The sequence below is a fragment of the Ruditapes philippinarum genome, unplaced genomic scaffold (genome assembly GCF_026571515.1).
Source record: "Ruditapes philippinarum isolate M1 unplaced genomic scaffold, ASM2657151v2 ctg485_1_1_1_1, whole genome shotgun sequence".
NCBI classification, from domain to species: domain Eukaryota; kingdom Metazoa; phylum Mollusca; class Bivalvia; order Venerida; family Veneridae; genus Ruditapes; species Ruditapes philippinarum.
Window position 1 is genome coordinate 46093 of NW_026855545.1, and position 24201 is coordinate 70293.

Here is a 24201-nt window from a genome sequence, read left to right on the forward strand (position 1 = left end):
AAACTTGTGTTGCACGTAACTCATAAAATATTTGACCTAGAGTCATGAAACCTTACAGGAATGTTGATCAGCATGTGTAGTTGTGCACCTGGGTAAATTTGTGTGGATATATTTAGTATAACGTTATTGCCCTTGAATTAGTAAAAAATTCCAATTTTCAACTTGTGTCGCTCGTAACTAAAAAAGTATTTGACCTTGAGTCATTAAACTTTACAGGAATGTTGCTCAGCATGTTAAGTTGTGCACAAGGGGTTTGGCTTGTGGATTTATTCTGTTACATTATTTCGGCGGCATAGCATTTTTATATGTCTGAAAGAATTTCTGGCATATTGTGTTATACCCCCTGGTGTCCGTCCGTCAGTCTGTTTGTCTGAGCAAACATTTTGGGTTTAGGGGCTATATAACACTAAAGAGAACAAAAGAGAACAATAGGTTCATTCCGTGATCAAAGGGTTTATGGGCTAGTAGCCCTTAAGAAAACAAAGAAAATAACAAAGAAAATAGCCCCTAAACCCAAAATGTTGGAACGTCCGCTCTCACAGGACAGTAATTATATAGCTACTCTATTGTTCTTTCTATAGTTCTTTTTAGCCACACAAAAGCATTACAGAATGAATGACATCAAAGAGAAAGAACATTTACCTATTGTCCTTCTAGCCACATAATTTCTATTCTGTGAGTGCGTCTGTCTGTCTGTCCGTTAGCAATTTGGTTTTCGGAGCATAACTTATGTTCCATTTGGCCCACAGTATTCAAACTTCATAGGATGATTGTCCATATTGGATAGAAGACCCCTATTGATTTTAGGTTCACAAGGTCAAAGATCAAGGTCACTATTATCTTAAAACTGAAAACAGTTTCCGCTCAATAACTAAGTATTATTCAACATACAGCTGTAAAATTTTATTGGATGAACAGCCATGTCCAATACATGATCCCTATTGATTTTAGGGTCATAAGGTCAAAGGTCACGGTCACAATGATCTTTACACTGAAAATTGAGGTTTCTTGAGCATAACTTAAGTTCCATTCGGACTACAGTGTTCAAACTTCATAGGATGATTGTCAATATTGAGTAGAAGACCTCTACTAATTTTTGGGTCCCAAGGTCAAAGGTCAAGGAAACTATTACCTTAAAACTGAAAACGGTTTTCACTGAATTACTTAAGTATAAGTCAACCTTTAGCTGCAAAATTTTATAGGATGAACAACCATGTTCAATACATGAACCCTAATGATTTTAGGGTCATAAGATTAAAGGTTAGCGTCAAAATGACCTTAGCACTGAAAATTGTGGTTTCTGGAGGTAACTTAAACAATATTCATGAAAAAAAGCTGTGATGTATAAAATGCATATAAAGGAACACAAGTTTCATTAGGCTTTTAGTGTTCAAACTTCATGACGATTGCCTATATAGAATAAAAGATCCATATCAGTTTTTGGGTCACAAGATCAAAGGTTAATATCAAATGACCTGAACTTAAGATAATTGTTCTTTGTTACACTCACAACATGTATGAAAATGTTCATAAGTCTTGTATCTTAATTTCTTTAGTATAAGAATTTTGCATTTAAAAATGTTATATACTGACTTATGACAGACTTATGAATTGCTTGCAATACTATGATAATTGCTTGTTTATTCTAACTTCTTTAATTTTTGGCAATATTGCACAGGTGCATATCTGTGTCAAGTGAAGCATAACAGCCGTCACGTCCTAGTTATCTGGTGAAAACTGCAAATTTTACTTCTATGCATATTAAGTAACTAAACAAATATGTTTCGTATGGGAGGGTATCTGTAAGGGAATTATTTTAGACTTCAAATATGTTTCTTGTCACCACCCGGCAGTGTTAATAACTCTAGCAGCCATTTCATCAGAATAACCCCACTTGAACATAAATTTTCATTAAAAAATGTTGATTTTTTTCTATGACTTTTACTTCTTAACCCTTTACCTCATATATACGCGAAACAGCGCTTTTTTGACCCCCCCCCCTTTTTTTAGGCCTGAAATAGTGAAAAAATGTCCTATTTGGGCCCCAAACACGTTTTAGTTTGAGCAGTGTTGCTAAAAAAAGTGAGCACTTTTTCAGCGCCACCCCCCATCCAAAAGATACATCAGGGGGTTGCAAGAAGGGGGAAAATTTTGGACTTGTGAGAGGCTTAAAATGACCCCAGGTCGATCATAAGGTAACATGTAACCAACGCTGAAAAGCCTTTGACTCTATCTCAATCCCTTGAGAAGTTGCAGCACTTTGAAATAAATTTTGATGGAAAAAATCGAGTCAAAAAAGTGATTTTTGGCAATTTTGAGATGTCCCCTCGTTGCCATGGTAACAGGAAATTTAAGACTGATCATGTCGTTACAAAGGCAATGGTCCAGTCAACATTTGTGCCAAGTTTGATTAGTATTGAAGCATTTTTCATAGTTTCATAGCAGTTTGAACTTGTAAGAGGAGGCTTTTCAGTGAAAATGGCCATTTTTCACAATATGCTCATGGGGGAAAGAATTAAGATATCTTCTTGGAACTTATTAATATAAGTTCCCTCACTAAAATATATCCCTTATCATCACCCAAAAAAATGGGGTGCCTGTGGCCGAGTGACTTAAAGGTTGTTGACTTCCAAACCACATACCCCTCACTTCTGAGGGTTCAAATCTTTATAGTGACTTGGGATTCTTTCATGTGAGGAAGCTATTCAGCTAGCTTATGGAACGTTGATGGTTATACTCCGGCGAAAATGGAAGGCAGGTTTTTCTTAACATATAACATATTATGAAGTATTTCTAAGTAATGTTTCAACAAATAAAAAAAATGTAACTTTTGATTTTACATTAGAGGATGTAAATTCAGATGAAGATATAGGAGTAAATGTTGAAGAAAAGGGGAAGAAAGAGCCTGAACCTTTAACTAGAGATGATAGGTGGAGAGCTACAGGAAACTCCAATAGAGACTGGGATAAAGGAAAACATTGTAAGTTGTTATACATTTTGTATTCTGCTGGTTTCAAGTCATATCAATTTTGTAATAATCATTTCGGTATTTCTCAGCTTTGCAAGGCACCAGATGCCATTTTGTGTAGTTTATAAGGTGAGAGCTAGCACAGAGATTCCACAACTAGCCTTAACAAATTCATATACTTTTTTCTCACTATTGTTCTTTCAAAGGTGAAGTGAAGAAAGGCATGTCTATTGTACATAGTAGTTAATGTCTGTAGTGTCTGAAATTGGCTCCACATGACCTAAACTGTGTTGGTTGGCCATAAAACCAAACCAACAAGAATTTGTGTAACCAAGGTCCCAAGATTGAGGTATGGATCTCGGGACTTCCAGTCCAAAATTATGATCAATGCTAGATCTGCAAATGCGATAATAAATTATTAGTCCCCTACCTGTATTATCGGAGGGGACTTTAGGTTTACCCTTCGTCCGTCTGTCTGTCAGTCCGTCCGTCCACAAAACTGGATCCCAAGATAAAGCAAAAAGTACTGAAAATATTTTTATGAAACTTAAGATATGGATAAATGGCAGTATGGAGATTATGCACATCTTTTTCTTTTCTTCCTATGTTGAAAATTCTGGTTGCTATGGCGACAAATAGACTGAATTTCAAGATTTCTGATTTGAATTTTTACCCTTTTTCACGATAAGTTCTTTATTTCTTAAGGTGTTTACTTCAAACTTTAAATATAAGTTTCTGGTCATCAACCACATTATATGTGACAAGGTTTACAACTCTAGCACAAAAATTATCAGAATTACCTCCCTTGAACTTAGAATTTTTATGAAAATAATGTTGTCTTTTTTAAATAACTTTTTTATTTCTTAATGTATCTACTTCAAACTTCATATATATGTTTCTTACTATCACTCAACATATGCCAGAAGGTTAAATACTCTAGCAAGATTATTTCTAGAATTATGTCCCCCTTGAACTTAGATTTTTTTCGAGAAATTGGTATTTTTTACTCCAACTTCTTCATTCCTTATAGGATTTACTTTAACATCCCACATCATAATAAAATGACAAGGTTCCATATTTCCAGAATTATCTCCTCCTTAAACTTTCAATTTTTCTTATTCATTCTTTAATTTTCTTATTTCTTCATGGATTTTCTTTAAATTCAAAATAAACATTCATTATCAACACCTACATTTTATTTTTTTTTTAACTTTCATCTTTGTTACTTACTATACATTATAGTTAATGCTATATTTGAAAATTGTTATTTTTTTTACTTATCTCCTTTGTGACTATAAATGGTATCTTTAAACTTAAAGTAAAACTCACATCAATGTTCATAAATCTAGCATCTTTATTTCAAGAGTTATATCTCCTCTTTAAGAATTTTGTATTGAAATATGTTATATTTTGGTAACAGGAATGTTTAAAAAAATAACTTAAGAGTCTCCCTCAGTCTGTCTGTCTGTCTGGTCATAAAAACTGTTGCAAGGGGGACTTATAGATTGCTTGCAATACTATGATAGTTGCTTGTTCAAGAAATAAAATGAAACACTGAATTTAAAAATCTATCATATTAAGCTTTGACCTCTAAGTGTGACCTTGACCTTGGAGTGCAAATGTTGTGCATGACATATCGTCTAATTATTGTTAGTATTTGTGCCAAGTATTTTCAAAATCCCTTGAACTACGAAGAAGTTATAGATCAGAAAACAAAATACACCCTATAACAGACTATGTTAATCTTTGACCTCTAAGTGTGACCTTGGAGGTAGGGACCCATGTTTTTCACCTGACATATTGTCTTTATATTGTGTTTTTAGAGTTATTGCCCTTGACTTCGTAAAAAATTGCAATTTGCGACAACTCAAAAAGAATTTGACCTAGAGTCATGAAACTTTACAGGAATGTTGATCAGCATGTGTAGTTGTGCATTTGGGTATTTTCCTGTATTTTCCTTTATTTAGTATTTATAGAGTTATTGCCCTTGACTTCGAAATTTTTTGCAATTTTCAACTTGTGTCGCATGTCACAAAGTGACAGGGTGAGCTTTTGTGATAGCATTTCGTCCGGCGTCCGGCCGTCCGTAAACTATTACTTTAAATGACATCTCCTCATAAACCACTAAGCCAATTTCATCCAAACTTCACAGGAATGTTCCTTTGGTGGTCACCTTTAAAAATTGTTCAGAGAATTTAATTCCATGCAGAACTCTGGTTGCCATGGCAACCCTAAGAATTTGACCTAGAGTCATGAAACTTTACAGGAATGTTGATCAGCATGTATAGTTGTGCATTTGGATATTTTCCTGTATTTTCCTTTATTTAGTATTTTTAGAGTTATTGCCCTTGACTTAAAAAAAATTTGCCGTTCGCAAACTTGTACTTCTATCATAACTTTTTTAGTTCTTGGTGTATTGTCTTCAAACTTGGCCACAACAACCCTTAGGATAAAACCTTTCAGTAGACCACACTAACCTTGACCTTTATACATAAATGACCTTGACCTTCAAGGTCATAAGTCCAAATTTTTGCTTGTTCTTGCTATTATAGGCTGTAATTTTGTTATTTTTGAATGGATTGTCCTCAAACATGGACTTAATAATCTTCAAGGATAGCCCTTAAAAATACCAGACAGACCTTGACCTTCACTCATAAATGACCTTGACTTTGAAGGTCAAATTATTGAAGTTTTTATTTTTTTGGCTATTATTGGCTGTTATTTTTGAATAGATTGTCTTCAATCTTGGACATAATAATCTTCAAGGATAGCCCTTAAACTATAACCAGACAGACCTTGACCTTCACTCATAAATGACCTTGACTTTGAAGGTCAAATTATCGAAATTTTTGGGCGTCCGTGGCCGAGTGGTAAAGGTCGTTGACTTCAAACCACTTGCCCCTCACTATTGTGGGGTCGAATCCCAACAGGGACTTTGGATTCTTTCATGTGAGGAAGCTGTCCAGCTAGCTTACTGAACGTCGGTGGTTCTACTCAGGTGCCCGTTCGTGCCTGAAATAATGCACGGAAGAGCACCTGAGGTCTTCCTCCACCAGTAAAGCTGGAACATCGCGATATGACCTATACTGTGTCGATGTGATGTAAAAACCCAAAACAAACATTTTTTATATGCCCGAAAGGGCATATTATGTTATACCCCCTGGCGTCCGTCTGTCTGTCCGTCCGTTAGCAATTTGGTTTCCAGAGCATAACTTAAGTTCTTTTTGGCCCACAATGTTCAAACTTCATAGGATGATTGCCCATATTGGGTAGAAGACCACTATTGATTTTGGGGTCAAAAGGTCAAAGGTCAAGGTAACTATGACCTTAAAACTGAAAACAGTTTCCGGAGCATAACGTAAGTTCCAATTGACCCACAATGTTCAAACTTCATAGGATGATTGTCCATATTAGGTAGAAAACCCCTATTGATTTTGGGGTCAAAAGGTGAAAGGTCATGGTCACTTTGACCTTAAAACTGAAAACAGTTTCCGGAGCATTACTTAAGTTCCATGTTACCTACAATGTTCAAACTTCATAGGATGATTGTCCATATTGGGTAGAAGACCCCTATTGATTTTTGGGTCACAAGGTCAAAGGTCAAGGTCACTTTTTCCTTGATACTGAAAACAGTTTCCAGAGCATAACTTAAGTTCCAATTGACCCACAATATTCAAATTTCATAGGATGATTGTCCATATTAGGTAGAAGACCCCTATTGATTTTGGGGTCAAAAGGTCAAAGGTCAAGGTCACTGTGACCTTAAAACTGAAAACAGTTTCCAGAGCATTACTTAAGTTCCATTCCACCCACAATGTTCAAACTTCATAGGATGATTGTCCGTATTTGGTAAAAGATCCCTATTGATTTTTGGGTCACAAGGTCAAAGGTCAAGGTCACTATTACCTTAATACTGAAAACAGTTTCCGGAGCATAACTTAAGTTCCAATTGACCCACAATGTTCAAACTTCATAGGATGATTGTCCATATTGAGTAGAAGACCCCTATTGATTTGTGGGTCAAAAGGTCAAGGTCACTATATCCTTAAAACTGAAAACAGTTTCCAGAGCATAACTTTAGTTCCATTTGGCCCACAATATTCAAACTTCATAGGATGATTGTCCATATTGAGCGAAAGACCCCTATTGATTTTGGGGTAACTAGGTCAAAGGTCAAGGTCACAATTACCTTTAAACCAAGAACAGTTTCTGGAGCATAACATAAGTCACAATATTCAAACTTCATAGGATGATTTTCCATTTTGGGTAGAAGACCCCTATTGATTTTGGGGTCACAAGTTCAAAGGTTAAGGTCATTATTATTAACTAAAGGTCAAAGGTCAAGGTCACAATTACCTTAAAACCAAAAACAGTTTCCGGAGCATAACGTGAGTTCAATTTTGGCCCACAATATCCAAACTTTATAGGATGATTTTCCATATTGGGTAGAAGACTCCTATTGATTTTGGGGTCACAAGGTCAAATTCACTTTTGCCTTAATACTGAAAACAGTTTCTAGAGCATAATAAAAGTTCCAATTGGCCCACAATATTCAAACTTCTTAGTATGATTGTCCATATAAGGTAGAAAACCCCTATTGACTTTGGGGTCACAAGTTCAAAGGTTAAGGTCATTATTATTAACTTAAGTATTAATCAACCTACAGCTGTTAAATTTTATAGGATGAACAGCGAATTCCTATGTCTTACAAATGCTTCATCCTTACTTAAAAAAAAAACACTTTCGGGCATATAATGCTCCGCCTAGCGGTGCTCTTGTTTGGCTGTTACTGGCTGTAACATTGCTTTTATTGAATGGATTGACTTAATATTATAACAGAACATTCTTAAGGACAAGACCTTGATGTGTATCAAACTCAAATTGACTTGGCCTCTTTATTGACCTTGAAGGTTAAAATACTGAATTTTCACTGATTTGTGCATTAAATGACCATATAATATTTATTGGTGTGTATGTATAAATATATATATTGCTTATATATAATGAGTGTGTGTATATATATAAAAGAAGTTTGATTCCTTGTGTGGATCTCATGTATAAAAAAGTATGTTTTGGGAAATGCAGAGTACAAAGTTCGTTAATTTTTTATATGTTTATTTCTGTTAGCGCTTTCAAATGTTTCTACATATCTTCAGATATATAATACATATTTGTCTTTTTCTTTTCTTCTTCTGTAATACACATGCGGATATATATGAAAAGGATTCATACTTTGACAAAAGTAATTTGACAAGAAAGACCAATTATAATTATACAAAGGAAACATTAAGATTTGTTCAAACATTACCTTGTTTGTTTTTAGAAAAGGTAAAAAGTCGAGCGTTGCCCCTGCCCGGCGGTGGCTCTTATTTGTGTTTTTTTAGCTCACCTGTCACAAAGTGACAAGGTGAGCTTTTGTGATCACTTTTCGTCCCGCCTCCGCCCATAAATTTTACTTTAAACAACATCTCCTCATAAACAACTCTACCAATTTCAAGGAAACTTCACAGGAATGTTAATTTGGTGGTGACCTTTAAAAATTGTTGAAGAATTTAATTCCATGCAGATAATGGTTGCCATGGCAACCGAAAGAAAAAACTTAAAAAATCTTCTTTTAAAAAACCCAAAGTGCTAGAGCTTAGACATTTAGCATGAATCATCTTCAAATTGGTCTACCTAGTTTGAATAAAGAAAAGCCCTGGGGCGCGGCCAGTTTGGCCACCTTGGGCTTTTATTTGAACAAACTTGATAGAGACCTACTAGAGTTTGTTTGTTTGATTTTCACACCAACGCAGTATAGGTCATATGGAGACGTTCCAGCTTAACTGGTGAAAGGAGACATCAGGTGCCCTTCCACAAATTATTTCAGGCACGAACGGGCACCCGAGGAGAACCACAGATTTATTATGACATTATTTTAAATGATTTCACTACTAGTATTCTATTTTATAAAAAATGAAATATTCAAATTTGGTTGACTATAGTGACCAATGTCATTCAAATTCTTGTAATAAACAATAGCTTTCATTGCTCACAGCCAATAAAAGTCTGTCCTCAGCTGAGCACTTTGGGGTCAATGCTATTTTTGTGCCCCCCCTATAGAGGGGGGGGGGGGTCATTTAGATTTACCCTCGTCCGTCCATCCGTCCCTCTGTTCCCTTTTTGTGTCACACGAAGCTCAAAAAGTAATTGACCTAGAGTCATGAAACCTTACAGGAATGTTGATCAGCATGTGAAGTTGTGCACCTGGGTATTTTCATGTGGATATATTTAGTATTTTTAGAGTTATTGCCCTTGAATTCGAAAAATTTCCAATTTTCAACTTGTGTCGCACGTTACTCAACAAATATTTGACCTAGAGTCATGAAACCCTACTGGAATGTTGATCAGCATGTGTAGTTGTGCATCTGGGTATTTTTAGAGTTATTGACTTGAATTAGTAAAAATTTCCAATTTTCAACTTGTGTCGCACGTAACTATAAAAAGTATTTGACCTTGAGTCATGAAACCTGACAAGAATGTTGCTCAGCATGTGTAGTTATGCACCTGGGTATTTTCGTGTGGATATATTTAGTATTTTTACAGTTATTGCCCTTGACTTAGTAAAAATTTCCAATTTTCAACTTGTGTCACACCTAACTAAAAAAGTATTTGACCTAGAGTCATGAAACCTTACTGAAATGTTGATCAGCATGTGTTGTTGTGTTCTTGGGTATTTTCATGTGGATATATTTAGTATTTTTAGAGTTATTGCCCTTGACTTAGTAAAAATTCACAATTTTCAATTTGTGTGACACGTAACTCAACAAATATTTGATCTGGAGTCATAAAACCATACAGGAGTGTTGATCAGCACGTGTAGTTGTGCATCTGGGTATTTTCATGTGGATATATTTTTTTATTTTTAGAGTTATTGCCCTTGAATTAGTAAAAATTTCCAATTTTCAACTTGTGTAGCATGTAACTAAAAAAGTATTTGACCTATAGTCATGAAACCTTACAGGAATGTTGCTCAGCATGTGTAGTTGAGCACTTGGGTATTTTCTTGTAGATATTGTTAGTATTTTTAGAGTTATTGCCTTAAGTAAAAATTTACAATATTTAACTTTTGTTGCACGTAACTGAAAAAATTTATGACCTGTAGGCCTAAAGTTTACAAGAATGTTGGTCAGGAAGTGTACTTATGTACCTTGGGGTTTTCTTTTGGCTTTATCAGTATTTGTAGTATTTGCCCTTTACTTAAGGTATTAGCACCCTAATGCATTACCTCCGCGTTGAAGAGTATTCAAATAGGCTAGAATTAAAGTTAACTACATTGAAAATGAGGGCCATGGGTTCTACCCCCAGAAGGGTCAACTTTTTTTTTTCTTTCTTTTTTTCTTTTAACATTATTTATGTATCTCTCATGTCCTATATGGAAAGAAAAAAGTGTTTAATTTTGAATTTTTAATTTATTTAGGTATTTATTGGCTAAATTGTGCTAAATCTAGTAATAAATATGGTACCTGATATTTTCAAAGTGTAATATAATCAAAACTAGACGGTAAAAGTATTTCATATTTTACAAGATCAACCAATATACTTTTTAAAAAATTTAGGGAAACTTTGAAAACAGGCACTCATTTGGGTAAATTTTAAGAATTTTTTGAATTAGGCTCCCTTAGTAGAAAAATGGTCAGACATGTGGTAAAAATGGGTGGGGTAGGGTAACATTTTTATACAGATTTCATAAATTTTAAGTAGCAACTATAATTTTGCTTATTTGGATTGTTAGCTGAATGGTACCATTTGTTTCTTACCAAAAATTCATGGGAAAACATTTTTCATTAGAATGTTATTGCAGATTATTTAAAGGTTCCTCATTTCTAAAAAAGGGCCCTCATAACATCCTAGTTTGAGTTCAGAAAAGTGGCCATAACTTGATTTCCGTATGGTGAACTTTGTTTAAATTTTGCATACAGGCGTACTTAAAGGTATACATCTGACCTATGATGTCATTTCTTTAGTTCCTGATAGTGCCCATTAGGGTCCTAATACCTTAATAAAAGATTTTTAGTTTTCAACTTGGGCACATGTAGCACTTTCCAGCTTCACTTGTGGAGGGAAACCTTAGATGCCCACTCCCCCCCCCCCCCTGCATTATTTCAGGCTCAAACTGGCACCTAAGAAAAACCACCAACTGTACACAAATGAAGTGTAATTGCTTCATATATGTTTTTCACATCATCATATTTTTGTCAAATCATTAATAATTACTATTTATTTCTTTTTATTATGTTTTAGTTACCATGGAAAGGTCAGAGGAAGCTTGGCTTGAGAAACTGAGGGCTGACAGAGAAAAGGATTTTGCTCCGCCTTCTTTTTATTATGAGTCTCATAGTTCAAACATAGATAACAAGATCATAGATAGTTCCTCCAAAGTGAAAGAATTGAATGAAAATGCCAAAAAAGATAATGAAATAGAGGCAGTGATTGAAAAACAACTTATTAAAATAAGAAATAAAAACAACCTTGAAACATCTGCTTCATCAGCCACAAATGTTTTTATAGATAGAGATGTTGCCATGTCTGATGAAGCAGAAAATGTAGATAAGAGAACATTAAGAGAACAGTCTTCCTCCCTTAATTTTTTTCAGTTAACCAATATTCCTTCAACGTTTAATAAACTTTCTCCTAATTTTGGCCCTCCTGCCTATGATGCGCCACCTCCAAATATAAATTTTCAACCCCCAAATTTTAGTCTTCCTCCACCAGGATATGTTCAACCTGCTGTTGCCAGCTTTTTGCCAGACCCCATATTGTCACAGGCACCAATACAAGAGACATCTGTGACTTCAGTTGAAACAAATCTTAGTGAAACCTCTAGCTTTGTAATTTCTAAACAAACACAATATATAGAAACACAAGATACAGCAAAGATAAAAAGGAAGTTTGTGCCTAAACTTAGTATTATAGATACCCGGCTGATGGGCGGAGAAGGTGATTGAAATTATGTCAGTGATCTTTTTTTAACTTCACAGGAATGTTCCTTTGGTGGTCACCTTTAAAAAATGTTCAAAGAATTTAATTCCATGCAGAACTCTGGTTGCCATGGCAACCGAAAGAAAAAACTTTAAATATCTTCTTTTAAAAAACCCTAAGAGCTAGAGCTTAGATATTTGGCATGGAACATCTTCTAGTGAGTGTCCACCAAGTTTGTTCAAAAAAAATCCCTGGGGTCAAAATTGGCCCCGCCCCAGGGGGTCATTGATTTTCCCTATATGCATATAGTAAAAACTTAAAAATTCTTCTTTTAAAGAACCCAAAGAGCTAGAGCTAAGATATTCAGCATGAAACATCTTCTAATGAGTGTGTACCAAGTTTGTTCAAATAAAAGCCCTGGGGTCAAAATTGGCCCCGCCCCAGGGGGTGATTGATTTTCCCTATATGCATATAGTAAAATCTTAAAAATTCTTCTTTTAAAGAACCGAAAGAGCTAGAGCTAAGATATTCAGCATGAAACATTTTCTAATGAGTGTGTATCAAGTTTGTTCAAATAAAAGCCCTGGGGTCAAAATTGGCCCCGCCCCAGGGGGTCATTGATTTTCCCTATATGCATATAGTAAAAACTTAAAAATTCTTCTTTTAAAGAACCTAAAGAGCTAGAGCTAAGATATTCAGCATGATACATCTTCTAATGAGTGTGTACCAAGTTTGTTCAAATAAAAGCCCTGGGGTCAAAATTGGCCCCGCCCCAGGGAGTCATTGATTTTCCCTATATGCATATAGTTAAAACTTACAAAATCTTCTTTGAAAGAACTCAAAGAGCTAGAGCTAAGATATTCAGCAGGAAACATCTTCTAATGTGTGTCTACTTAGTTTGTTCAAATAAAAGCCCTGGGGTCAAAATTGGCCCCGCCCAGGGGGTCATTGATTTTCCTTATATGTGTATAGCAAAAACTTAAATAATCTTCTTAGAAAAAACCCAAATAGCTAGAGTTTAGATATTAAGCATGAAACATCTTCTAGTGAGTGTCTACAAAGTTTGTTTAAATAATAGTCCTGTGGTCAAAATTGGCCCCGCCCCGGGGGGTCTTGATTTTCCCTATATATGCATATAGTAACAAACTTAAAAAGTCTTCTTTGAAAAAACCCAAATAGCTAGAGTTTAGATATTAAGCTTGAAACATCTTCTAATAAGTGTCTACAAAGTTTGTTCAAATAAAAGCCCCGGGGTCAAAACTGGCCCCGCCCCAGGGGTGTCACTGTTTTTAACTAGATGTGTGTAGTAAAAACTTACAAAATCTTCTTTTAAAAAACCCAATGAACTAGAGCTTACAGGGGGATGAGATCATTGTTTTTCATTACATGTGTGTAGTAAAAGCTTAACATTGTGAAACATCTTCTAATGAGTGTCTTCCAAGTTTGTTCAAATAAAAGCCCTGGGGTTTAAACTGGCCCTGCTCCGGGGCCTATATACAGGTGAGCGACCTCAGGGCCATCATGGCCCTCTTGTTATCCCCCGCCGAAAAATTTCGGCGGAGGATATAGAAATAGTCTCCGTCCGTCCGACCTTCCGTCCGTCCGTCCTTCCGTCCGACATTTTTGTCCGGAGCATATCTCTATAAGTATTTGAGGTATCAACTTGAAACTTCATAGGTGGATAGACGTCATTGAGGAGGAGTGCAGTGCACAAGAATGATAACTCTACCTTGCATGATTTTTGAGTTATTGCCCTTTGTTATTTTTCAAAATTGATTTTTGTCCAGAGCATAACTCCAAAAGCTTATGAGATACTAACATGAAACTTCATAGGTGCATAGATCTCACTCAGGAGGTGTGCAGTGCACAAGAATGATAATTCTACCTTTCATAATTTTTGAGTTATTGCCCTTTGTTATTTTTCATACCTAATTTTTCACCTGAGTGGAGCATAACTCGAAAAGTGTTTGAGATATCAACATGAAATGTCATAGGTGGATAGATCTTATTGAGGAGGAGTGTTGTGTGCAAGAATGATAACTCTTCCCCATACAATTTTTGAGTTATTGCCCTTTGTTTTTTTATGTTATTTTGTCCAGAGCTTATCTCAAAAAGTATTTGAGGTATCAACTTGAAACTTCAAAGGTGGATGGATCTCATTGAGGAGGAGTGCAGTGCTTAAGAATGATAACTCTACCCTGCATTATTTTTGAGTTATTGCCCTTTGTTATTTTTCAAAATTAATTTTTGTCCAGAGCATAACTCAAAAAGCCTTTGAGATATCAAAATGAAACTTCATAGGTGCATAGATCTCACTCAGGAGGTGTGCACTGCACAAGAATGATAACTCTACCTTTTATAATTTTTGAGTTATTGCCCTTTGTTCTTTTTCATACTTTATTTTTCAATTCAATTTTTTTCTCAAAAAGTATTTGAGGTATCAACTTCAAAACTTCATAGGTGGATAGATTTTACTGAGGAGGGATGCAGCACACAAGAATGATAACCTACCCTGCATTATTTTTCAGTAATTGCCCTTTGTTATTTTCAGCCATCAGTATTCACATAGGTTTCAAATCTGTAATCATTATAGCCATCAGTTTTCATTACCAAAAGACCTCTTAAAATGGAATTATTCCGCTCTACTACATATACATTCTTCCAATGAGCAAACACATTCGGCGGGGGATGGCCATGTTGACATGGCTCTTGTTTATTTTTGTGTTGACTGTCACAGAGTACCAGTGACATATAGGTAACATTTCTCCATTGCCTGTCTGTCTATTTGTTCATCACAAAACTTGTCAACTACTGGTGCAATTTTATGCAAACTATACAGAAATTATCAGTACCAACTTTAGCATATCTTCAGCATTTTTCAGTTCAGTGATTTTTGTCAAGATTTATAGCCCATAAATCATTTTCAAAGCAAAATTTCAAGCTATTGTTATAGTCAGGTTGTTGATACCATAGTCATTGCTATCCAGAAACTTTAACTCTGGCCATTTTAATGTTTTTAGCTCACCTGTGAAAGGGTGAACTTTTGTGATCGCTTTTCATCCGGCATCCGTCCTTCCAGCATTCATAAACTGTTATTTTAAATGACATCATTTTCTTATAAACCACAAAGCCAATTTAATCCAAACTTCACAGGAATGTTCCTTTGGTGGTCACCTTTAACCCTTTCGCTGCCAGAGGGTTATTGTTTTATTTATGAACTATTTTCCAGAAGGTTTTCTAAGAAATTACTATATTGTTAATTAATATAATAATAATTATTATTTGTTATTAGTATTATTATAATTATATATGTTTCAAAATATGCTAGTATAATAATAATTATTGTCGATGGTATAATTTTCTTTATATTTATTATTATTATACGCCCGAGCCGCCTCCATGGTCGAGGGGTTAGAGTCGATGACTTCTAATCCAGTTACCTCTCTGGCGTGGGTTTGATCCCCGGGAGATGCTTTGGTAGTTTAGCGCGGAGGAAGGTAGTCTAGTACTGGTGTAACTCTCCAGGAACGATGGTTAGGAAACTACCCGCCTATATGACTGAAATACTGTTGGAAAAAGGCGTAAAATGAAATAAACCAACAAACAGAAAAACGGGACGTATATTATGGGAACGCCCCTGGCGGGCGGCGGCGGCGGGCGTCGTCCACTTTTGTCCGGAACATATCTCCTACATGTATGGAGGGATTTTAATGAAACTTCATAGAAATGTTCACCACTATGAGGAGCAGTGTCGCGCATATGAACCAGGTCTCTAGGTCAAAGGTCAAGGTCACACTTAGAGCTCATTGAAAAATGCTTGTCCGGAGCAAAACTTCCACATGTAAAGAGGGATTTCAATATTACTTGTGCCAAATGTTCACCATTGTGAGGCGGAGTGTCGCGCGCAAGATTCAGGTCCTTGCGGCCAAGGTCAAGGTCACACATAAAGGTCAAAGTTCAGATAAAAATATGAAGAAGTGTATATGGACCATTTAGTTATCATTTATTGAGGGATTGTAACCCAAATGGTCATTGTCAAGACTTTGGCTGTGATACATATAATTTAGGTCAATATATACAAGGTCAAGGTCACTAAAGATGATGAAATATCCAGATTTTGTCTGGAGCATATCTCCTACATGTATGGAGGGATTTTAATGAAACTTCATAGAAATGTTCACCACTATGAAGAGCAGTGTCGCGCACATGAACTAGGTCTCTAGGTCAAAGGTCAAGGTCACACTTAGAGCTCATTGAAAAATGTTTGTCTGGAGCAAAACTTCCACATGTATAGTGGGATTTCAATATTACATGGCACAAATGTTCACCATTGTGAGGCTGAGTGTCGAGCGCAAGATTCAGGTCCTTGCGGCCAAGGTCAAGGTCACACATAGAGGTCAAAGTTCAGATAAAAATATGAAGATGTGTATATGGACCATTTAGTCATCATTTATTAACCAGGTTTTCAACGAAAACCGGGTTATTGTAATGCCGAAGTCGGTGGGCAGGCTGGCGGGCGGGCAGGCGGGCGGGCGTCAACTTTTGGTTTCCGCTCAATAACTTTAGTTTGCTTTGGCCTATTGACACCAAACTTGGTGTGTAGGTAGCTTATATCAAGAGGCAGCTTGGGATTGCTACCCAGGTGTCTGTGATCAAGGTCAAGGTCACTGTAACTAAAAATAGAAATTCAGTTTCCGCTCAATAACTTGAGTTTGCTTTGGCCTATTGACACCAAACTTGGTGTATGGATAGGTTATATCAAGAGGCAGCTTGGGATAGCTACCAAGGTGTCTGTGATCAAGGTCAAGGTCACTGTTACTAAGAATAGAAATTCAGTTTCCCCTCAATAACTTGAGTTTGCTTTGGCCTATTGACACCAAACTTGCTGTATGGATAGCTGATATCAAGAGGCAGCTTGGGATAGCTACCCAGGTGTCTGTGATCAAGGTCAAGGTCACTGTTACTAAAAATAGAAATTCAGTTTCCGCTCAATAACTTGAGTTTGCTTTGGCCTATTGACACCAAACTTGGTGTATGGATAGCTTATATTAAGAGGCAGCTTGGGATAGCTACCCAGGTGCCTGTGATCAAGGTCAAGGTCACTGTTACTAAAAATAGAAATTCAAGTTCCGCTCAATAACTTGAGATTGCTTTGGCCTATTGACACTAAACTTGGTGTATGGATAGGTTATATCAAGAGGCAGCTTGGGATAGCTACCCAGGTGTCTGTGATCAAGGTCAAGGTCACTGTTACTAAAAAAAGAAATTCAGGTTCTGCTCAATAACTTGAGTTTGCTTTGGCCTATTGACACCAAACTTGATGAATGGGTAGCTTATATCAAGAGGCAGCTTGGGATTGCTACCCAGGTGTCTGTGATCAAGGTTAATGCATTTAGTTTTCATGTTATAACTTGAGTTTGCTTTGACCTTTTGACACCGAACTTGCTGAGTGGTAGCTTTGGATTGCCACTTAAATATCTGGGAGCAAGGTCAAGGTAATTTGCTTACAATAGAATTTTCAGTATCTACTCAATAACTTCAGTGCACTTTGACCTATTGATTGCTGTCACATCAAAACTTGGTCGTTGAAAACCTGGTTTTCGTCGCATTGCGGCGCTTCTTGTTGAGGGATTGTAACACAAATGGTCATTATCAAGACTATGGCTGTGATGCATATAATTAATGTCAATATATACAAGGTCAAGGTCACTAAAGATGATGAAATAATGAGATTTTGTCCGGAGCATATCTCCTACACGCATGGAGGGAATTTAATGAAATTTCATAGAAATGTTCACCATTATGAGAAGCCATGTCAGGCACATGAACTAGGTCAAAGGTCAAGGTCACACTTAGAGCTCATTGAAAAATGCTTGTCCGGAGCAAAATTTCCTGATGCATAGAGGGATTTCAATATAACTTGGCACAAATGTTCACCATTGTGAGACGGAGTGTCACGCATAAAATTCAGGTCCCTGCAGCCAAGGTCAATGCCACACATAGAGGTCAAAGTTTAGATAAAAATATGAAGATGTGTATAGGGACGATTAAATCATCATTTATTGAGGGATTGTAACACAAATGGTCATTATCATGACTACGGCTATGACACATGTACTTTAGGTCAATATATGCAAGGTCAAGGTCACTATAGATGGTGAAATATCTAGATTTTGTCTGGAGCATATCTCCTACATGTATGGAAGAATTTTTATAATACTTTATGGAAATGTTCACCACCATGATGTGTATTGCTCCATGCATGATCCAGGTCAAAGGTCAAGGTCACACTTAGAGCTCATTGAAAAACGCTTGTCCTGAGCAAAACTTCTACATTCATAGGGGGATTTCAATATAACTTGGCACAAATGTTCACCATTGTGAGGCTGAGTGTCGCACGCAAAATTCAGATCCCTGCGACCAAAGTCAAGGTTACACATGGAAGTCAAAGTTCAAATAAAAATTTGAAGATGTGTAAAGGGACCATTTAGTCATCATTTATTGATGGATTGTAGCACAAAAGGTAACTATCATGACTACAGGTGTGACACATTTAATTTAGGTTAATATTTGCAAGGTCAAGGTCACTGGAGATGATTAAATATCCAGATGTTGTCCGGAGCATGTTTTCTACATGCATGGAGGAATTTTGATATTACTTTATAGAATTGTTCACTACCATGAAAAGTAGTGCCCTGCACATGAACCAAGTCTCTAGGTCAAAGGTGAAGGTCACAGTTAGAGGTCATAGCAAAACACTTGTCTGGAGCAAAACTTCTACATACATAGAGGGATTTCAATATAATTTGGCACAAATGTTCATCATTGTGAGGCTGAGTGCCGTGCATAAAATTCAGGTCCCTGCGACCAAGGTCAAGGTCACACATCCTGTGCATATGTTCCCTACTGATTTGTTCTAAGGTTCATTTAACAACACAGTGCCAAGGATAAAAACTTGCTTGCTAGATAACACTTATCCATAATGCCCCCATCTCCATCTAAAGCTTTCGTAAACGGGCGTATTTTGTGACTATGGCACCCTTGTTTTTATTATTATTATTAATTTATTATTATTTTTATGCTCCCCGAAAAATTTCAGGGGAGCATATAGTCGGCGCCTTGTCCGTCTGTCCATCCGTCCGTCCGTCTGTCCGTCCGTTGTCTTGTCCGGAGCATAACTTGAAAACCCTTGGAGATAATTTGTTGAAACTTCATACAGTGGTAGAGGGCATAGAGGGGGAGTGCAGTGTCAAAGAACCATAACTCTATTTTGCCAGGTTTTTGAATTATCTCCCCTTATAGAAAAATCTTGTCCGGGGCATAACTCTAAAACTATAAGAGATATCAACATGAAACTTTGTAGGTGAATAGATCTCAATGGGTAGATGTGCAGTGCATAAGAACAATAACTCTTTTTATCCTAATTTTGGAGTTATTGCCCTTTGTTAATTTTGATACTTTGAACTTTGTCCGGAACATAACTTGAAAACCCTTGGAGATAATTTGTTGAAACTTCATACAGTGGTAGAGGGCATCGAGGGGGAGTGCAGTGTCAAAGAACCATAACTCTATTTTGCTCGGTTTTGAATTATCTCCCTTATAGAAAAATCTTGTCCGGGGCATAACTCTAAAACTATAAGAGATATCAACATGAAACTTTGTAGGTGAATAGATCTCAATGCGTAGATGTGCAGTGCATAAAAACAATAACTCTTTTTGTCCTAATTTTGGAGTTATTGCCCTTTGTTTATTTTTATACTTTGAACTTGAACTTTGTCCGGAACATAACTTGAAAACTCTTGGAGATAATTTGTTGAAACTTCATACAGTGGTTAGGGGCATCGAGGGGGAGTGCAGTGTCAAAGAACCATAACTCTATTTTCTATTTTGGTTTTTGAATTATCTCCCCTTATAGAAAAATCTTGTCCGGGGCATAACTCTTAAACTATAAGAGATATCAACATGAAACATTGTAGGTAGATAGATCTCATTGAGTAGAGGTGCAGTGCAAAAGAACCATAACTCTGTTAAGCCTTATTTTTGAATAATCTCCCCTTTTAGAAAAATCTTGTCCAGGACATAGCTGTAAAACTATAAGAGATATCAACATGAAACTTTGTAGGTAGATAAATCTCAATGGGTAGATGTGCAGTGCACAAGAATCATAACTCTACCTTGCCTAATTCTGGAGTTATTGCCCTTTGTTTATTTTTACTTGTTGAATTGTCCAGGACATAACTCGGAAATCATAAGAGATATCATCAAGAAACTTTGTAGGTTGATAGATCACATTGATTAGAAGTGCAGTGCAAAGAACTGTAACTCTGCCTTGCCTAATTTTGGAATAATTGCACTTTGAACTTTTTCCACGGACATAACTCTGAAACTACAAGAGGTGTACTTTCCTGTGTCCAAAACCTATTCGGGGAGCAAAACCCGGCTCAAACCGGGCTCTTGTTATGATTACTATAGAAACGGCTAAAGCCATCCATATGGCAAATGCGCCGAAAATAACAGGGACGGCTTAAGCCGTCCCTATGGCAGTGAAAGGGTTAAAAATTGTTCAAAGAAGTCCATGTAAAACTCTTGTTGCCATAGCAACCAAAAGAAAAAACTTTAAATACCTTCTTTTAAAAAACCCAAAGAGCCAGCGCCTAGATATTTGGCATAAAACATCTTCTAGTGAGTGTCTACCAAGTTTGTTCAAATAAAAGCCCTGGGGTCAAAATTGGCCCCGCCCCAGGGGGTCATTGATAGTGCTTTATGAAATTGTGATAGATGATCACATTAAATCCTTTTTTAAAAAAATACATTATTTCTCAAATAATATAATCTTAATTATTTGAGAAAAAAATAATTTTTTCTTCAGAAATAAACATTGATATTAATAAAAAAGTAAGAAAAAACCCTACAAACAAAATAGATGTCTTATTCTACAGCATATGAAGTACTTTATGAAATTGTGATTTATGATCTATGGTCACAAGAATTTCAATAAACAAGCGTAAGCCTTAGGCTATAATTCTCAAGTTAACGAGGCCCTTTGAAGTGGTGATATACTGATAATGATCTGTGATTTGATTATTATTAAAATCTGGGAATCCTGCATTATATATCTATATTATTTCCAAATAAAATATGATCTTTTTTCTAATTATAATAAATATGTTCATATGAAGTTGAACGTAAATTATTCAGAAATAAACATTGATATATTGGAGGAAAAAGTTTTTTATCTTTTGTAATACAGCTTACATGACTGTGCCTTTAATATTGAAGTATGTTTTAGCATAGGAAAAAATTCAGTGCAATGTTTCACCAGATTAAAATTAAATTGATGCTGACTGCATAGTCTAAAAATAATTTCAAACATTTGTCACAAAATATCAAGTTTTTGTTATCTTTCTCAATAAATAATTAGTATCCACTATAAGGCCATTGCTCACTAATTACTCGGCTAACAAGCCCCTTTGGTGTGGTAATGTTAATGGATTATCGATTATAAGTAAAATTAGATCTCCTTTTTTAAATTCAAATAATATCTCTAGGTGAAATAAATAACAAAAAAGTCAAAATCTAATTTCAAAAATATCTGTAACATGATGAAAATTCACTGTATCCCACTGTAACCTTGTGTAACCCTTGTATCCCTGTATCCCTTGTCATGTGGGGGTGAAAAATAATTGTGATTTTGTGCCATATATGGAAATTTTTCTTAACAGTTTTCTCAGCAACTACTCATTACAGCCTCTTGATATTTGGTATACAGCATCAACACATGGTCCCATACCAAGGGAGTCGATTTCAGGTCTGTCGCTCATCCTTTTCCTGTTTGTCAACTTAGTTAAATTTTCAACATTAATGGTCAATGGTAGGAAATTTTCGTAACAGTTTTCTCAGCAACTACTTATCACAGCCTCTTGATATTTGGTATGCAGCATCAACACATGGTCCCATACTGTGGGATTTGATTTCAGGTCTGTCGATCATCCACTTCCTGTTTGCCAACTAGGTTGAATTTTCAACATTAATGGTCAATGGTAGGAAATTTTCGTAACAGTTTTCTCAGCTGAGTGAAGTACTTATCACAGCCTCTTGATATTTGGCATACAGCATTGACAGGTAGTCCCATACTGTGGGATTCAATTTCAGGTCTGTCGCTCATCCACTTCCTGTTTATCGACTTAGTTAAATTTTTGACATTAATGGTCAATGGTAGGAAATTTTCGTAACAGTTTTCTCAGCAACTACTTATCACAGCCTCTTGATATTTGGTATACAGCATCAACACATGGTCCCATACTGTGGGATTTGATTTCAGGTCTGTCGCTCATCCACTTCCGGTTTGCCAATTTAGTTAAATTTTCAACATTAATGGTCAATGGTAGGAAATTTTGGTAACAGTTTTCTCAGCAAGTACTTATCACAGCCTCTTGATATTTGGCATACAGCATTGACACATTGTCCCATACTGTGGGATTTGATTTCAGGTTTGTCGCTCATCTATTTCCTGTTTTTTGGACTTGGTTAAATTTTCGACATTAATGGTAGGAAATTTTCGTAACAGTTTTCTCAGTAAGTACTTAACACAGCCTCTTGATATTTGGCATACAGCATTGACACAGGGTTGCATACTGTTGGATTAGATTTCAAGTCTGTCGCTCATCCTTTTACTGTTTATTGACTTAGTTAAATTTCCGACATTAATGGACAATGGTAGGAGGAAATTTTTATGCCACCGCAGCATCTGCGATGCGGTGGCATATAGCGATTCACCTGTGTGTTTGTTTGTGTGTGTGTGTGTGTGTTATATAGATTATATAGTGAACTTAAAAAATCTTCTTGTGAAAAACCACTAGTCCAATTTCAACCAAACTTGGCAGGATTGATCCTTTGGTGAAGGGCTTCCAAAGTTGTTTAAAGAATTTCATTCCATGCAGAAATCTGGTTGCCATGGCAACCAAAAGGTATTATAAGAATAAATTTAAAAAAAATCTTCTTGTAAAGACCCAAAAGGCCTAGAGCTTAGATATTTTGCATAAGGCATTGGTCTGGTAGACCTCTACCAAGATTGTTCAAATTAAAAAGCCTTGGGGTCAAAATCGGCCCCCCCCGGGGGTCATTGATTTTCACTATAGTACATATAGTAAAAACTTAAAATACCTTCTTGTAAAGACCCAAAAGGCCTAGACTTAGATATTATGCATAAGGCATTGTCTGGTAGACCTTACCAGATTGTTCAAATTATAGCCCTTGGGCCAAAATCAGCCCCGCCTGGGGGTCATTGATTTTCACTATATGTACATATAGTAAAAACTTAAAATACCTTCTTGTAAAGACCCAAAAGCCTAGAGCTTAGATATTTTGCATAAGGCATTGTCAGGTAGACTTCTACCCAGATTGTTAAAATTATAGCCCTTGGGTTCAAAATCCGGGGGCTGTTTTCCTTATATGTATATAGTAAAACTTTTATGTAAAAACTTAAAAAAATTTCTTCTAGCAACTGACAAATGCTAGAGGTTGATATTTGCATGAAACATTGTGAAGTGAACTTCTAGCAAGATTGTTCAAATTATAGCTCTTGGGTCAAATTTGCCCCCACCTCGGGGGTCATTGATTTTCAATATATACATATAGTAAAAAATCAAAAATCTTATTGTCTGAAGGTACAAGGCTTAGAGCTTTAATATTTGTTAAATGATTTCATCTATAGGTACTCTACGAAAGTTGTTCAAATTTTGCCTGTAGTGTCAAAATTAGCCCCGCCCTTGGGGCTATAGGTTTTCCTTATATGGAACCTTTACCAAGATTTTTCAAATTATAATTGTTTGATGGACCTGTATCAAGATTGTTTTGAATTAAATCTGATAATAGGAATCAGATAGGTCAGGCATCTATGCATTATGACAATCTTCAAAATTGTATAGAAACCAAAAAAATCTGTTCCTACACTACTATTTAGTGTTGTATTAATGCGGTGGCATAGCATTTTTCTCAAATGCAATCTTGTTGTAACAGTTTTCGCAGCAACTAGTTATCATAGCTTCTTGATGTTTAGCATACAGCATTGCCCCATGGTCCCATACTGTGGTAAATGATTTCAGGTCTGTCGCTCATCCACTTCCTGTTTACCGACTTAGTTAAATTTTTGACTTTAATGGTCAATGGTAAACATTTTTTGTAACATCACAGCCTCATGATATTTGGTATACAAATGCAACCCGGCCTTTTCTGTCTTTGACCCATTTTTGAGTTATCTGCCCCTGAATCAG

At 36.1% G+C, this 24201-nt stretch overlaps 1 protein-coding gene across 2 annotated transcripts in view; it reads left to right on the forward strand.

Moving 5' to 3' along the window:
• LOC132743674 (coiled-coil domain-containing protein 174-like) overlaps nt 1–22895 on the forward strand; it is a gene marked incomplete at its 5' end in the record, with an annotated part of 65573 nt that extends 42678 nt beyond the window's left edge. The window contains 3 exon segments of one of the 2 annotated variants that reach the window (XR_009627600.1): nt 2846–2980; nt 11252–13606; nt 14390–22895. Coding sequence is in view for 1 of the 2 variants with exons in the window: in XM_060732226.1 (XP_060588209.1) it covers nt 2846–2980; nt 11252–11955 (839 nt within the window). 2 annotated transcript variants of the gene reach the window in all.
• Nucleotides 22896–24201: the final 1306 nt, after the last annotated feature.